The sequence below is a fragment of the Marmota flaviventris genome, chromosome 5 (genome assembly GCF_047511675.1).
Source record: "Marmota flaviventris isolate mMarFla1 chromosome 5, mMarFla1.hap1, whole genome shotgun sequence".
NCBI lineage: Eukaryota > Metazoa > Chordata > Mammalia > Rodentia > Sciuridae > Marmota > Marmota flaviventris.
In genome coordinates, this window is record NC_092502.1 from 53,378,727 (window position 1) to 53,395,413 (window position 16,687).

General features: G+C 38.8%; 1 protein-coding gene across 1 annotated transcript in view; it reads left to right on the forward strand.

Moving 5' to 3' along the window:
• Positions 1 to 16,687, forward strand: part of Prdm6 (PR/SET domain 6) — a 97,325-nt gene that overhangs the window by 57,426 nt on the left and 23,212 nt on the right. Inside the window, exons 3-4 of the mRNA XM_027949367.2 lie at positions 8,931 to 9,058; positions 12,606 to 12,730. Coding sequence (XP_027805168.1) covers positions 8,931 to 9,058; positions 12,606 to 12,730 — 253 coding nt within the window. The remainder of the gene's footprint in view (positions 1 to 8,930; positions 9,059 to 12,605; positions 12,731 to 16,687) is intronic.

Sequence of the window (16,687 nt, forward strand, 5' to 3'; positions counted from 1 at the left end):
CACGGGTGTTTTACAGTTTATTGACACTTTTCAACTGTTTTTCTGATTACCATATTTCAGTCTTGACTTATATGTTAGTATTATCTGCAAACTCAACATAAACCTGTAATGATTTTCTAATATTTCTGGAACTTGATGAATGTGAATTGACAAAGTACAGTATATAGCTTTATATCAGCATTACTGAAAATACAGCAACGGTGTATATAATCATTACTCATTTATTTTATGGGGCATTTATTCCTTGACCTTTGAAGACCGGTTTTAGAATCTTGGGATTTCAGACATTCCAAAATATTCCAAAACCAAGTCAGAGGAAAGGGTTTTCTTATTGGAAACAATGAAATAAGTTAATTCTTATTAATATATTAATCAGGAGAGAGAGTTGATCAAAATGGAAAAAAAATATTATGTATTTGAGAAAAGTTTAAAAACCGAACACAAATAATGTGGACGCACTAGCCAGTATTTGCTTTAATGAAGAAGCTTTTATACTAAATTATGCATCTTTATCCAATGACTTGTGCCTTGCCCATTTTTTTTTTTTTTTTTGATGTTTCTGGCCACTATGGCATATTGCCAAGGCAAGGAGAGTGACTTTACATGGAACTGGAAATTTATGTCTTTATCCATTGCACGGTTACTTGTTGTGTAAATTTTACTAACAGATTAAGTAATTCTCACTAAATTGACATTTGCTCTGAAAATAGGAATTTGTTTGATAAATGACACTATTAATCATTATGAACATTTTTATGACCCTCATTTGGAAAATTTTTGATGCTTTTAAAGAAAAAACTCTACTGTTTCTCCCTGAGAGGACAAATGGGATGTGAGCAGAAAGCAACAAGACGGTGGCCATTACCAACTGTACGGCTGTGGGCAAGTCATTTCACCTTTCTCAGCCCAAGCTTTCCTTTCTGTAAAATGGGACCATACTCTTGGCCTCCCCCTTAGGTCACAGATAAGGATCACATTAGCCTGTGAAAGTATTTTAGAAACTCAAATGCCACAGGAATGTATGACCTGGTGATTAACTGCTGTTCTTCCTTCCCGCCAAGGTGGAGGCAGATGCTGTTTCTCATTTTGAAAGTACAGGTTGAGTTTCCCTTATCCGAAATGCTTGAGTTAATAAGTGTTTCAGATTCGGGATTATTTGCATAGGTTTTACTAGGTGAACATTCCTATTCTAAACATCTGAAATCCAGAACGCTCTGAAATCTTTAAGTGTTTTCAGTGGTTTCATAAAAAGTTTCAGAGTGTGGATTTTGGATTGGGGGATTAGGAATGCTCAACCCATATTACTTTGTGATGTCTCAAGACTTAATTTAGCTCATTTGAAAGTTTAAAAACAAGGAGGCTAGGAGGCCACAGTGGTGTGGTCTTGCTGTTTTCCTCTTCACACAGAAGCTCTGCCAAATCCCTGTGCATCTAAGGATCCAGGCTGAAACCCGCACACAGGTTCTGCTCCTTGTTCAGGTCCATATGGTTGCTCAGACAGCTCCGCTATCCTGAATATGTTGAGGGTCCGCATAGAGATATATGCTTGGGTTTTCTTTTATCAAAATGCCAGCAGTTTAAGTGGTCAAGAATTCCCATATAGGGGATGCTCAATGGCAAGTGTATTGGTCCCTTGAAGCAACAACTAATTAAAGCACTCAATGATAAATACCTATTAGCTTCCAGTACGTTCCAAGAATATTCTTCAAAGTGTAGTGGGTGCCTGTGTCTTTGGATGACAAGGAACACCATGTTAAACTTTAAATGGATTAAATTTAGGAATGGAAAATGTGGAATTGAAGATTTCCATCTTTACTGTTTTCTAGACAGTATTTACCTTAATACAGCATTTTTGTTTTGTTTTTAAAATAGACTTATCTAGGAGATAAAAATATGAACAACTGGGTTTTTTTTATTTCCCTCTTTTACTTTCAACAAGAGTTGATTTCCTGCTGTAAAGTCCTGTGTAAGGTGTATATGGTTAAAATCTAAAAATGATTAAAATGTGTTTCTACCCTCAATGAGCTTATGGTCCAATAAACTCAGCAACAATGTATTTGCATATGCCACACAAGTATTGTGGCCAGTGTCTACGAACAGGTTAGTAAATTTTGCCTAGGTTGACATTTTTCATCTAATAATAGTGCTGGCCAAAGGGTAACTAATGTTCTTTTGGTAATTCTTGGTGCCCAGCAGGGCTTTAACTCTCCAACATTACTTGCTTATTTGATTTTATATCAGTTTTTTGAGGTAGGGAGCATATTTAGCATCCATTTATAAAGAGAATATCTCAGCTTTCTGGAAAATTTAGAGAACTTTCCAAAGTCACATCACCACCTCATGATGGAGCCACAGCTGTCACTCACAGGCACTGGAACTGACACTCATATGCACACTCCTTGCCTCTGTACTTTGCCCCCCCCCCCCCCCCCCCCGTTGTCACCCCTTTTAGGATGGCTTCTATTTCGTGTTTTCACCAGTAATACTTAAGTTCTCTAATGACCATACTGCTGAAAGTGAAATCATCTATTTTCCAATAAAAGTATTCTAATTATTAACTTTTCAGAGTCAAAAGTTTGACATACAGAGGAATCTCATAGTAAAACAGTTTTATTCACCTTGGTAAACACTGTACTCTTCATTTGAGTTTCTCAAATTGTGAGTACCCTGAACTATTGAACCCCTAATTTTCTGAATTTTACAGAAAGCTGAGGCTGTATAAAGGCACCATGTGGCGAACAGGAGGAGGAGATCTTAGAAACTATCTTTTAAATCTATTCTTCCCTGGATCCTCTATGTCCTGTGAAAATATTTTAAACAAAAAACAGTTCTGAACTCACAGGTGTAAGCTGGAAAACTCTCAGTGACCATTTCTGAGCACTTTCTGGTAAATTCATTACATGTTTAATCATCATCTTTCTATTTCATAAACTTGAAAGAGGCTGACTTAAAGGAGAATGTAATTTTTTCCTGACCCTCATTGTTATACTTAGAATCAGGTTTTATTGCATTTAGTGGTCATTTCTTCTCTAATTTTGAATAAAATCCAAGATCTTTATGAAGCTGTTGATTATTGTGAGGGTTGAATTCAGTTCACTTCAGCACGGATTACCTTCCTGCCACTTGCTGGGTCCTGCATTAGATGCTTCGGCATAAAATATACTCCTTCACCTCCTCTGGGTGGCAAAAAGTGAAGGAGACTTGAACTCCTTCAGCACAAAACCAATGCTGGTGTCCCTAGCCTTGGCAACGAAACATGCCAGGGTTGGAAACAAGGAGAGGGAGACTGAAATGTCTCCTACTCCCTGAAAAAATTAGCTAACCCTTTTACATATAACCCTTTGGATCTGCCTTCTGTCCTTGCTATGACAAAATTCAGGGAACCAGGCGCTGGGAGGAGCAAATTGAGTTACAATTCAGTTTGTTTTTGTTTGAGGCCATTACATCTTGTTAGGGCATTGAGAGAATTAAAGGATGTGAGGGAAGCCTCCGTGCACTCCAGCTGGGCAGGGAGATGTGGACACATGGGAGGAAGCCTGAGTCTGTTGCCGACTAGTAATTTTACTTTGCCTAAGTCATGAACGGAGAGACCTCATATCCTTATGTATGAACGGATCAGGTTGGAACAGCCACTGGGTTCCCTTACAGATCTGATTTTCCCGGGCTCTAAATTTAGCTGCAGTACTCAGTGTTCTAGCAGAAGAATTGGTGACTGAAATCTTCAAGGAGGCCTCATCTACTGGAGGGAACCCTTTGATTTCCACACAGGCTCCCCTGGATTACCACAGGACCTAGAGATGTCCCAGGAACTATCTCAGAGAGCAACGTTGGTGTTAATTGAGCCAGTGTGGTGCTTCTGCTACCTACTCATTCTTTAACCAAGGAAACTTTCTGGTTTTTATAGTGGAATTACATTTAAATCTTCGAGTGAAAAGGGATCCTTTGCTTTAAAGATTGTTGGAAGTCTGTGCTGGTAAAAATGGGGAGGTGGGAGAGACACTGCTCTCTCCTTCCCTGCAAAACTACAGAACTAAAAGCTTGGTCCCAGGGTCAGGTGAAGGCTCCTTGGCAATGCAGGAGTGACGAACAGTTCTTCCAGGCTCTTGCTTCATACAGTTTTCTGTGACAGTGCTCCCAGCTATAACAGACTGATTTTCAGTGGTAGTTGTCATTCCTTTATAGCTGTGGTTATCAGTGTAAATGCTTAATAAGGTCAAGCAGGTAAGTAAATACACATAGAAAGTGGCATATAAGAACATGGAGCAGCAGGAACTATGGAGAACTGGAAAATCATGTACCCAATCTAACCATGAAGCCCTTGCTTTCTCAGCTCAGTGCATGATGATGAGATTGGGGATTCACCTTTTAATTTTTTAAGAGAAATTAGAAATCTAATTGGGAAAATTTTAAAAAATATTTAAAACACTGTACAAGAAAAAGAAAGTGTCTATGACTTGAATTTAGCCTGAGAGCCACTCATATGTAAATCTTGCTTTAGAGAAACTGTTTGTTCAGGTCACCAAGGTACACAAATTCTTATCATGTGGAAGGTAGTTTTTTGCTATTAATGTTAAAATAAGCTCAAATCAGTTTCTGGCTTACATTTAATTATTATTGTTATTATTATTATTGTTAATGTGAGGGGTCAGCATTCATAAAAAGCTGTGGGCAAGCCACTCACAAGCTATTGTTGAAATATACAATGCCGGTGTATATCTCACTCTTGCTCTTTCATTTAAAGTAGAGTTTTGCTCTGGGAAAATATGATCATGGGAGAGTGTTTTCTGATATACAGTATTGTAATACAACGCCTTTCTAATGGTGGTTTCCAGTCAGTGCCACACGTGGTTTATAAGGAGTGAGCATTTGTGTGATCATTATTTAAACCACGTGTGTGGTGTCTTGATAGCTATTATTGGATTGAAAACTGTTAAAATCCCCCCAGAGGTAAGAATTACCTCTCCCCCTTACTTATCTTTCTACTCCCATTGATACAAGATAAAAGAGAAAGTACAGACCAGAAGCAGTAGTTTAAAATAGCAGCAACAGCAATCACAAAAGAAATCAGAGGCTGATAATGTAGTGATACATATTACAAATATTTTCCCAGGAGGAAAACAAGAGTTTTTAACCTTGGGTAACATAGTGTCTCCATTTTAACAGTGCATACAAAACTAAAGTACAAAGAAATAAAGGGATAGATTTTCTTTTTGCTTATTATTTCTTTGACAAAAAAAAATCAGAAAAGTACAAAGTACTTTTTTTCCCCAAAAGATTTAAAATAAGCAGGAAAATATAAAAAATCATGTACAGAGTATTTCAATAGCCTTTTCAGTACCTATGTAAAATGTTTAAAAGGTAAGAAATTTTATTCATTCAAGTAGTGAGAACGAAGGTAAGAACATTACATTTAGACGAAGGAAAAGATTCATTATGAAAAAGAAAACAGTTGAATGCAAGTTGTGGGGCATAGCTCAGTGGTAGAGTACATGCTCAGCTTGTGCTAGGTACTGTGTTCTATTCCCAGCACCATATTTATTAAAATATATGCTACTATAAAATATACTATAGTGTTATTTTATATATTTTGAAATTTTAATAAATGATATGATAATGATCCTCACCTTGATTTTTCTCAATCAATATTATCTGTATCAACTGGATTTTTGTTTGTTTGTTTGTTTTTGTGGTGTTGGGGATTGAACCCAGGAGTTTGTGTATGCTGGATAAGTATTTTACCACCAAGCTAAATCCCCAACTCTCAATTGGGTCTTAATACAAGCAGGTCTAGTGCATTAATTTCGAATGTTTCATACAAATGCTTTTGAATGAATAAGACAACTTATTTATTCTTCTGATGATGAATATTTCTAACAGTTTGCAATTACAATAATGCTGCTGTGAATGTCCTTGAACTTGCCTCCTTAAGCACATGCATCAGAGTTTCACTGGGGTAATTTTCTAGAAATAAAATTCCTAAATTATAGGATATAAGTGTTATCAAATTTAGATATTGTCAAAATGTTTTCCAGTGTTTGTACCAATTTATACTCTTTTCAGCAATGCTGGTTCAGGCTTTCTAAAAAATATGTCAAATACATACATTCTACGATTCTGAGGATTTTCCATTGCAGACTTTACCCTACCCAGTGTCCTGTATGTTTCTTCTCTTACCTCTGAAGGATCTTTTTTTTTTTTTTTTTTACATTCTTAGGAAAGTGGAGCACATATTTAAATGTTGTTGTTCATGTTCTTTCAGAATAAATGACACAATTTTCAGCAAAAGTTTGCTGCATTCAATTGTTTTCTTTTTCAGAATGAATCTTTTCCTTCATCTAAATGTAATGCTCTTACCTTCGTTCTCACTACTTGAATGAATAAAATTTCTGATTTTTAAAACATTTAACATAGGTCCTGAAAAGACTGTTGAAATACTTTGTACATGATTTTTGATATTTTCCTGCTCATTTTAAATCTTTTGAAAGATAATAAAAACAAAACAACTCTTGGTCTTGGCATTAGTTGATCTCCTTAAATTCCTTTTGTTTTTTGGCACTATCCAAAAGCTGCATCCAGAACGAATGACTTTCTTCAACTCTAGGTATGCCGTTACAAGATTTAAGTAGGTGCCTGGGAATTTTGTTAGTTTCATGAGAAACATTATAATATCAATATTAGCTGAAGCCAGGGAAACAAAACCTCCTGTCAGATTCTGCATCACATGACATTTACCAACAAATAGGCATCTACTTTTTCTTCAAGACAAGAAACAGTTTACATCAGGCAGGCAAAAACTGTGGGTTTCCTTGGGGTCACGATATACTTAGTTAAGGAGATTATTGCTGAAACAGAACTGTAGGAAGAAATACATTTACACTCATTTCAAAATGGGTGAGTGCATTGTTTTCAAGTAAGCTAATAAGTTAGGCCCCTCGACCTCTGAATGCTAGTAATACTTGCTATTGAGGACATCCACTAGAAGTACTGAAGAGGATGATGTGGTACTTTGAAAAATGCTTCATATTACTGTCCACTGGTGGTCCCTTATAGAAGGTTTGTTTTTGGAAGAGAGTGAGACAGGGATGGGGGTGGGGGAAGATGGTCCTCAACATTTTCTATTCCATTAATGGTCAATAATTGGCATTTAGGGAACATTGTTCAATGTTGCATTAGCTGTCAACAGCAGGCTGAGTTGAGATTTTGAATATTAAGTGACTTCCTAAAACACACACACACACCCCAAAACAACTACAGTGTAATCTAATCTAAGCGTGATGCCTGTCTTTAGGTTGCTCACATAGCAGATGTATCAACCACATAAATGTTTCTGTTCTCTGTCATTATCCACCAAGTTGGAATTTAAAGAAGTCATTAGCTTTACATGTAATATAATCCAGGAAGCTCTTCATTCTTCTCAGGCTAAATTGATTATCAGCTGTGTTCCTTCCAGTGTGTTTACAAAGCCATAACTTCTCAAATGATTGTCTTTATTAGATTAAGTTTGTTTTTTATTTGTGGGGGTTAGTGGAAAGGTTGGGGGCGAAGAAGAATGAGTTTAAGAAAAGCAGAAAAAAATCCAACTCTTTTAAAATGATGGGTGATAGTAAAAAAATGAACAAAAACAAGAAAACAAACAAAAAACTCCCCCCAAAACTGTCATCCCTAAGCTCTGTGGCCCTCCAGAATAGAAGTACTATGCTATATTAATATGAATGACCACTAAGTTTAGGGCAAATGTAACCAGAAAGTCTCTTTGTGAGACTGACTCTCAGTGTGTATATCTGGAAAAGCAAAGTGTGGAAGACAAAATAGCAAGGGTAAGAGACATAATTTCCCAGGATGCTCTGGGGACACCTCAGTGGCTACTAGATGGTCCCATTGTTGATTTTATTTGAAAACACTCAACTGTACCATGGTCTTCCAGAGCACTGTATCTCTAAGAAACTCTAACTGTACCTTGCTTTCCAGATGCCCTTAAGTCTGGGAATTCGTTCTAGAATTGCTGTTGATAGGTAACTGTGTCATCTCTCACTACTCCAGACACCATGTCCCCTTAGATGCCCTGCATCTGAAGTATTTTTTAGAAGGGGAGCTGTGGCTACTCCTCTGAGCTCTGAATCTGAGTGCTTGGTTAGCTAGTTGTTTTGCAAAAGACTTTTTGTCCTTGCTTATTGCGTGATTTGAAATGGATTTCATTTTCTTATATGTTATCTTGAGAGAAAAAATCTGCTTGAGTTGACCTACGGCAATGATTATGAGAGCATGAAGAAATTTAAAATCCATAGGAAACAGCTATTTTTTTTTTCATTGCCTTTTTTGAGGGTCTCCCTTTTTTGATGACTCCTCTCCTAATAGTGTCAAGTCTTGACCAGCTGAAGTCCCATGTCTACTGTGAGGTGAGGGTCCTTTTATTTCATCAGAACCAGAATCCATTTGAGCAGTTCTTCACAGCTCTTTAACTCTCCAACTGCCTTCTGCGGGGTGTCACCCAGCTTGTTGGACAGACAACGATTGCCTCCCAAATGCCTTTAAACAGTTACATGTTTAAGACTGGGGCCTTTTATGTGGATGTCCAACCATGTCAGCGTGGCCTCTTCTTTCAGCTTGCTTTGTTTATCCAGCAGCTCATTACTTAAGACTAGCCTGTCAAAATAGGTTAAATATTTCTTTGGGAAATATGGCCACATCCTTGAGATACCCCAAATCTGTTTAATACAGAGAAGATTGGCTTGATAAAAGAAATGTGATCGACTTGCTTCACCAAAAAATATTTTCCTGTTATTCCGGTTGTTTTCACAAGCATCAATAAGCACTAGCAAACCTGAGGGCAATAAATTTCTGCAGCTGACACATAAAGACACCAAGGGAAGCAGGGAAAATGATTGCTGATGATTCGTTCTAACTACTTGACCTTCTGACCTCTTCTCTAGATATATGATCAAGATGGGACACTACAGCACTTTATTGATGGTGGGGAACCTAGTAAGTCGAGCTGGATGAGGTATATCCGATGTGCAAGGCACTGCGGAGAACAGAATCTAACAGTAGTTCAGTACAGGTAAAGTATATCTTGATTTACCACGTACAGACCTGAAGCCCTATGGCTTGCATATGTAAATTCAGGCTTGCTGCTAGTGGTTGGAAAAATCCTATAGAACTCTGCACAGATTGACAGAGTTTTTGTTTTTGTTTTTTTTGGTTAGTTTTCTGAAGCCTCCTTATAAAGAGATTAGTGAGTGAATGGCCTCTTACACTCTATGAACATGCCAAAGTTACTTCCACATTATTACTTGAACTTCCACAAAAGCCTGATTGAGTCCTGCAAAGCCACTGACTTGGGATGGCTCCCCCAGCAGATGGGTACCCACATATCAGTAGGAGTTCAGAAACTCAGTCCCAGACCCCTGGCTTTCAGCTCCTCAGGATAGCTCCCAGGAAGGACAGTTTCATTTGCATAAAGGCATGGGAATCTAGGAACTCTCAACCTTCCCAGGATGGTCCTTCTGAAACCTGCTGTCTCTGCAACAATGACTGAGCCAGGGTAACCTCTCCTGCTCCTTCAAAGAGTGCCAGAACATTTGGGTTTGGTCCTTTGATGACTCTCGATATGTTTCCAAAGATGAATTAGTTTCAAAGTGTAGAAGAGCCCCCATCTCCCATGATGGATGTACTGGTACAGCTCAATGAGGGGCAAAGGCAAAGGGGAGCCATCTCCCTTTCCCCACAGGAAGTCACATAAGGAGGCCTCTGGGGAGCTGAGAAGCAAGGTGGATTCTCAGGATGTTAAGCCACCTCAGTGCACCTGCTGAGCAAGCATTTCCACTTACTGCCTGAGAAGCCTGGAGTGGAGACAAGATGGCAAAAACAAATTAAAAAGAAAAAAAAAAAAAAAAAAAAAAAGCCACCACTAAGCCTTTTTTTTTTTTTTCTCAAAATCCCTCGAAAACATGTGCCACATAAATATATGAGCTCAGTTATAAACAGCCGTGTTCTTTAGAATCAGAAGCAACTGTTTAGCTTTATTAGGCACCACAGACACATCAAAGCCAAGGGCCTTGTGCTTGGCAACTTGGAGTCCTGCCTATGGCTATTTATTTTTCTGCCTTTTTTTTTTTTAAATGAAGTGGGGTTTTTTTGTTTGTTTGTTTGTTGTTGTTTTTGTTTTGTTTTTTAACCTTTCTTCGCCTTATAGCTTAAAAGGCTGCACAAATCTGGCTTGCTCTCTAAAGGTCTCCAGTTCAAAAGGAGAAAATTGGGGCACCATCTGACTCATTGCCTTGGTTTCCTATGCAGTTTTATTTTATTAAATAATGGTTTAAACGAAATAGTGCAAGACGGTATTTGGTTACACTGCTGTCTACAGTCCTAACCCACCTTTATTGTCATGAAGTTTTCCCAAAACTCTGAGCTAGAAAATTAGTCAAGATTGTTCTTGTCTAGCCGTCAAAAGATAGTTTGGCTGGTTCTTGTAATGGATACCCAGGGAGCTCTTGAGACAAATTCTGAATTTGGGGGGAAAAACATGCTTAAGGGGAAGGGGGGGGCACGAGTAAGTCATTACCTATCTGTCAATATTAAGTGGATTTTACAACTCCCCTTTCATGACGGCGCTTTAACAACGGGCTCTCTCGGCTGATCTGTTTTTGATTACTTCAGATCTTTATAAAATGAACTACAAAAACACAATTTTAAAAACTGGCATCCATCACCAGTGGCCACGTCCAAAAGTAAGAAAATAGAAAAGTTGGACCCTGAAGAGCCAGTCTAATTTTTATTGTACGTGAATGTCCTCTTCACAAAAAGTCAGCTGGTTTAAATTCATTCTGTTATGATTTGTAATATCTAAATGGAATTTTCTTCAAAGCGCCCTTGATTGATTGACCCTTAGCTGAACGTTTTGTTTTTATTTTGAGGCTGACAATAATGTTTGTTGGCATGTGTTCTGCTTCAACTGCGTTGGGACGCCATGAAGCTATCTTTATGAGTCATCCAACCACAATACTAAATACATGTCAGCAAAGGAAATATTATCTGAAAAGGGAAAAATCCCTTTGATGTGCTTCAACATGCAGAGATTTCTGCGAGTTTTGGAAGCTCTGCCCGCTTGTAAGGAACGGTGTACGCTTACACATTTTTCCCCCCCTTTCGGCCTACTCCATGCCTCAGAAGACCACCCATTGCTCAAAAACAGTCCTGCTCTTTCAGCGGCAAAGTGTGTCATTTGGTTTTAGCACATTCATTTGCCGGGCGCTGTGTTTATATTAAGAGAAGCCAAACCGAGAGATGAAATGTTACAAGGGTGAAGTACAAAGTAGACTCAATTTTTCTCAAGTTAGGAGATGCCAGTGATTTATAGCTCGCTCCAATTTTGATTTTTTTTTTTTATGTAGCAGTGGAAAGAATTAATAAAATGCACAGCTCTAGAGATGCAGAGGGAGGAAAGGTTGGTGAGGGCCGGACAACTGGCTGGAGTTTTTGTCAGATATTCATAGAATGTTGGGAAAAAACATTCTGCTTAGCTAGCAGTGCCCTCGTGAGACAGAATGGCAGCAAGTAAGGAAAATAACAAGATAAATGAAATTTTTGCAGCTGCAAGTAAAATATTGAGAATCTGCACTTTTTTATTGATCTTTATGATCCTATTGCCAAGAGCCACTTTGTGGTGACAAAATATGTTGACAAGTGCATATCTCACTGCCATGAAAAATGTGGAGAAGGATTCTCCTTATGTCTGCAGTGTTGTACAAGGAACAAATTGCCCTGCTACAGCCAATTCCTCACAGAAAGGCGAAATTTAAGGCCCACCAACCCCAAACACTTTTATCTGGAACTTGAGGCTCATATTTGTAGCCATTCCTCATTGAGAAAACCAGTCGCAATCTCCTCATTTTTTTTTTTTAATCTGTAGATTTTTCTTTACGGTATCAAAGCTGAGATAAAAAATGTTTATTTCTTGGTACCTTCACTGTATCATTCCAGAGTGTAATCTTTCAGCCAGTGTAAAGTGCTCCTCTTGTATTTATTGAATTTCCATCCATTTCACATAAGAGAGTTTTTTTTTTCCCCTCTTCTCCTGTATCCAACTTCAGAAAAAAAAAAAAAAAAAAAGGCAGTGGAGAGGATTTTTATTTCTCTTAGTCCTTATATCACAAAGCTGTTCATTTTTATTACAAATTTGGGAACTCCCAATGCCAGGTTGCCAGAATACACCTACTGCTTTTCCTTCAAATAAGAGATCAATAGTATTAATTTATATATGAGGTTGAGGCACCACTGTCTTTGCAATTTGCCAAGAGAGAATTTTCTCATTAGCGTGAGATGGAATTTGTTTTAAATGAACTTTGCCTTTCTGCCATCTCCTGGGCCAAATATCTATCTCTTCAAGACCCTCTATGGAGGCACACGGTGGAAATAAACTCTATGCTGTTTATCATACTGAGTTACAGGCTCTGATTGATTGCTGGGGACGATATGGTGGGTGTAGATTTATTACAAACAAACTGTTTAGGTGGAGCTGGGCAGAAAGTTCTTGGGGCAATAAAAATGTGGTGGGGGCACATGAGTCCTACGTATTACTAAGCTGGGTTTTCTTTTGTTTTGAATAGGTCGAATATATTCTACCGAGCCTGTATAGATATCCCTAGGGGCACCGAGCTTCTGGTGTGGTACAATGACAGCTATACGTCTTTCTTTGGGATCCCCTTACAATGCATTGCCCAGGATGAAAACTGTAAGAATTTATTTTAGCTCTGAATTCACGTCTTAAAAATACCTACTTCAAAGCTAACTTTTTAAGAGTGTGTTTTTTTGTTTGTTTTAAAAAAACAAAAAAAAAAAACAACAAACTTCTGAAACATGGTTCACTGTGATACCTGATGCAAACCTGCAAAACTTGTGTTCATTCTATGGTTTTCTTTATCCTGTATGATGTTTGCTTTTTGGTAGGGCATCTTAACCCATGCCAGCCAGTTTTTCTTTGCCTGTGCACAATTTCAAAGCCTTTGCCAGAGTTTTAAATAATTGCTGACAGCAAAGTAAAGCCAGCTGGTATTCACTAAGTGCCTACTATTATGTGTCTGGTTCTGTACTTGCCACCTGGGGTTGTAAGATACAGCTTCTGCTCTGAAAGGATGCAAAGTCTTGTTGGACCCACGCTCTCTGCACAAATGAAATAATGAGAAAACAATACTGTTTAATGAGGAGTAGTACCCCTGAAGTCATTGGCTAGGTGTACTTCCTTCTAAGTAGTCATTAGAATGATAGTAAACATCATAGATAAGTGATGGTGGAATTTGTCTTTTTAAATTCTTTGTCCAAAACCATGTTAAGAATATAATTTTCTTTTATTTTTGTTACCATGCCAACCATTATCTTTAAGGGAATAATCTAACATTTAGACATATGTGAACTTGAAGCAACTTTCACTAAGACTTTGTATTTTTGTTTTACAAGTCTATGGAAAACATTTTAATACTGATGTGATTCAGTGAGAAACACTGGTTTCAGTGATGTTGTGTTTTCTTGTCACTAAATTGACTGATCTTTGAACTGATAATTTGAGATTATGCTTCAAAAAAGAACAGAGACAACAGATCTATCTGTTAATGAATAGGAAACTTCATTTTGAAAAAAAGTGTCATTCTCCTTTTTCCTTCTCCCTGACTCTCTCAGTCACACATGCACACACACTAACTCTAATAAAACATACTCATATTACTACTGGTCAAAATGCTGATGATCAGATATTTCTTTCTCATGTTGTCTTTAATTTCTTTGTAAAAAAAAAAGTAAAGTCCTCAAAAAGCCTATTACTATCAACTTTCTTTTTCTATTTTACCCTAACCCCAAACCAATCCCAAATCAAAAAAATAAATCTTTGGACATATAGCACATTCCTCTCACCAAATTTCCATTGGAAAGTTTCTTTTCTGCAGTGATACTCCTATTTGAGGGAGTGCCTGTTTTCATAGGAGAAAATCTCGGTATTGGACACGAGTGTGCGGTTGGTGCTAGAGGCAGATATGGACGTGGAGGCCACTGTGCTCTGCTCTCTTTCCCAGAACAGCTCCATGCCTGTCTCCCCTGAAACTAGATCCAGGGCCATGCATGTAACAGCTCCAGTATCAGCCCCTGATCAGCTGACAGGGACTTGTCTGTATGTGGAAGCTTAACATAATCTCACCTCCTAAAGTGTGGAATTTAATCCAAAAGGTTTCTAGAAATCCTGTGAGGCCCCTTATTCCCCCTTTAACACACCTGCTATAGACTCTGAAGACATTGGGCTGTATGTGTATTGCAGAATATTTGGGAGAAACCATATCAAAGCCTCGAGTCCTAAAGTGTATAATTCAGTCTTAACATTCTTTCATCCATTCTTTATTCAGGTATTTATTGAACACTTACCATGAGCCAGTGTTTTATATCTATTATAAATGAAGGAGGGGACAAACAGACAAGAAGTCCTGCCTTAATGGAACTCATATTCTAGCAGAGGGAAGGAATCCAAAAATATGTAAATAAATAGTTGGTCATATGGTGATGTGTAGTAGAGCTAATACAACAGAAAAGGGTAAATGGAGCCAGGAGTTGGGGGTTGCAGGTACTGGGAATGACTGGGGAAGGCCCCAAAGGGAGGTTGCCTTTGGGCAAAGACTTAAGACTTAAAGTCTGCAAGATGAGAGGCGCATCACAGATGTTGGCATGGGCATGGCGGAGTGAGCGAGCAGGAGTAGATAATTCAGGTACAGGGGCATAGGTCTGGTCAGGCCCTGGGGGCCACTGTCAGTACCCTGGCTTTCACTCTGTGTGAGCCAGCCTAGAGCTGGTGTGGAGTTTCCAGCAGGAAAGTGAGATGATCTGACTGAAGTTTTAACAGGATTATTCTGTCTCCTGAGTGGGAGTAGACAGGAGCCGTGAGAGAAAGCAAGGAATCCAGTTAGAGTCTCTTGCAGGAACCCAGGGGAGAGATGACGGTGGTTTGGACCAGCATGGAAGTGGTGGAGGTGGTGAGAAGAAGCTGGATTCTGAACATATTTTGAAAGTAAAGCCAATAGCTTTTTCTGACATGTTAGATGCTGTGAAAAAGAGGAGTTGAGATGACCCTGAGGTTTTGGTCTGAGGAACTGGAAAGGCAGCATGACCGTTTGCTGAATTCTGAGACAGAAAGAGAAACCATGGAATGACTGTTAGGGATTGCCTTTCTCGTCTTTGACGTGCATCTCTGGAGCAGGAGCCCCACATCCACTTTACCAGGCTGTTACAGGGTGGGGGAGATGGAGGGGTCAGTTGGAGAATTTGGGGGGTTTTGTCTGCAGTTCACTGCTACCCGACAACAGGTGTGGCCGAGAGTCTGTGGTCTCCAATTTGGGGCTGTTGAAAATGTGCCATTGAAAATGTATTTTCTGGAAACATCATATTGTTTGTTCTTCAGTTTGTCTGTCTCCTGTGGGCCCATCGTGTGAAGCATTCTTGGGGTTGATGATTAGAATATTGAATAAAGTCTACCAGCGCCTATGTTGTATCATTGAGCCCTTGAAATCCTTGAAAGAAAATTCACAAAGCCATAGCAGTTTGAAGTACTGAGGATAAGGTAGGAAAACTGAGCAGCTCTCGTAGGTTCAGTTCAGAGCCCTAAGTAAGGGTTAAGGGAAGTTTAAAGGGGATTAAGTCATGGATAAAAGGCTCAACAGTGACAATGCCTCTTTCCCCTGAGGGTATTATAGGAATTTTATTTCAGTTCCTGTCTCAAAGTCATATATCTGTCATGTGATTGGCCACCCAAGAAACCTGCAGAAGGCTTCATCAGATAGTGTGGGAGAGATATACGGCTTTAACTCTAAGATGGATTCCCATTCCATATGATTCACTGAGAGACCTGGGAATGCTTTATTATAATCAGGGTTCCTTATTCTGTGCCGAGAAAAATACTCCGTATGATTTAAAAGCACAAATGTGTGAAAGGGCATGGACAGAGAATTTAACAGATAGCCTTCCATAGCCTTGAGTAGTTTAAATCCTCTCAACTGGATTAGCAATTCTAGGACCATTTTTATCCCACAAGCTAGCCCCCAAATAAATTAGTTACCTTAAAAGAAGCTTCTTGAGATCAAAGACCGATTGGTTAAAATGCCCCCAGAGAGCCTCCTTATGTTGCCATGCATACAATAAAAAATTAAGACATGCTCACTGGATAAATATGAAGAATTTCTATTGCCATTATTAGAAGAGATTAAAGCTTCAGCCAGATTTTTCCTTGTTCATGAAATTGACACCTCAACTAAGACATTCAAGGACTACATGATTTTACTTAGCAAATAATACTTATTAAGCACTTTCATCTATAAAAATATCATTTTCTTCCTATGGTTCTTTCAACATTGAAAGCACACATTTCCCATTGAGCGTGTGCAGGGGGCTCAGGCTGGGGTAAGTGCCCCCCCCCTTGGTCAGCGGCCTGCAGCAGTCGGGCACGCTGGGCATACTTGCTGTCCGACAAGCCAGTGAAAGCCGCCTGCACTCGGAGAGAAGTCAGGGTTTCACACAGGCATTTGGAAGCAATTCCTATGTTATTTTCTTTTTCAAGAATCACAGTTATACATGTAATAGAGCTCCAAAGAGAGAGCCCCTCCATCCACTGTGGGCCTTTCAAAAGAGCCTGAAGGAACGCGGGTGCCGACAGATTGCATCC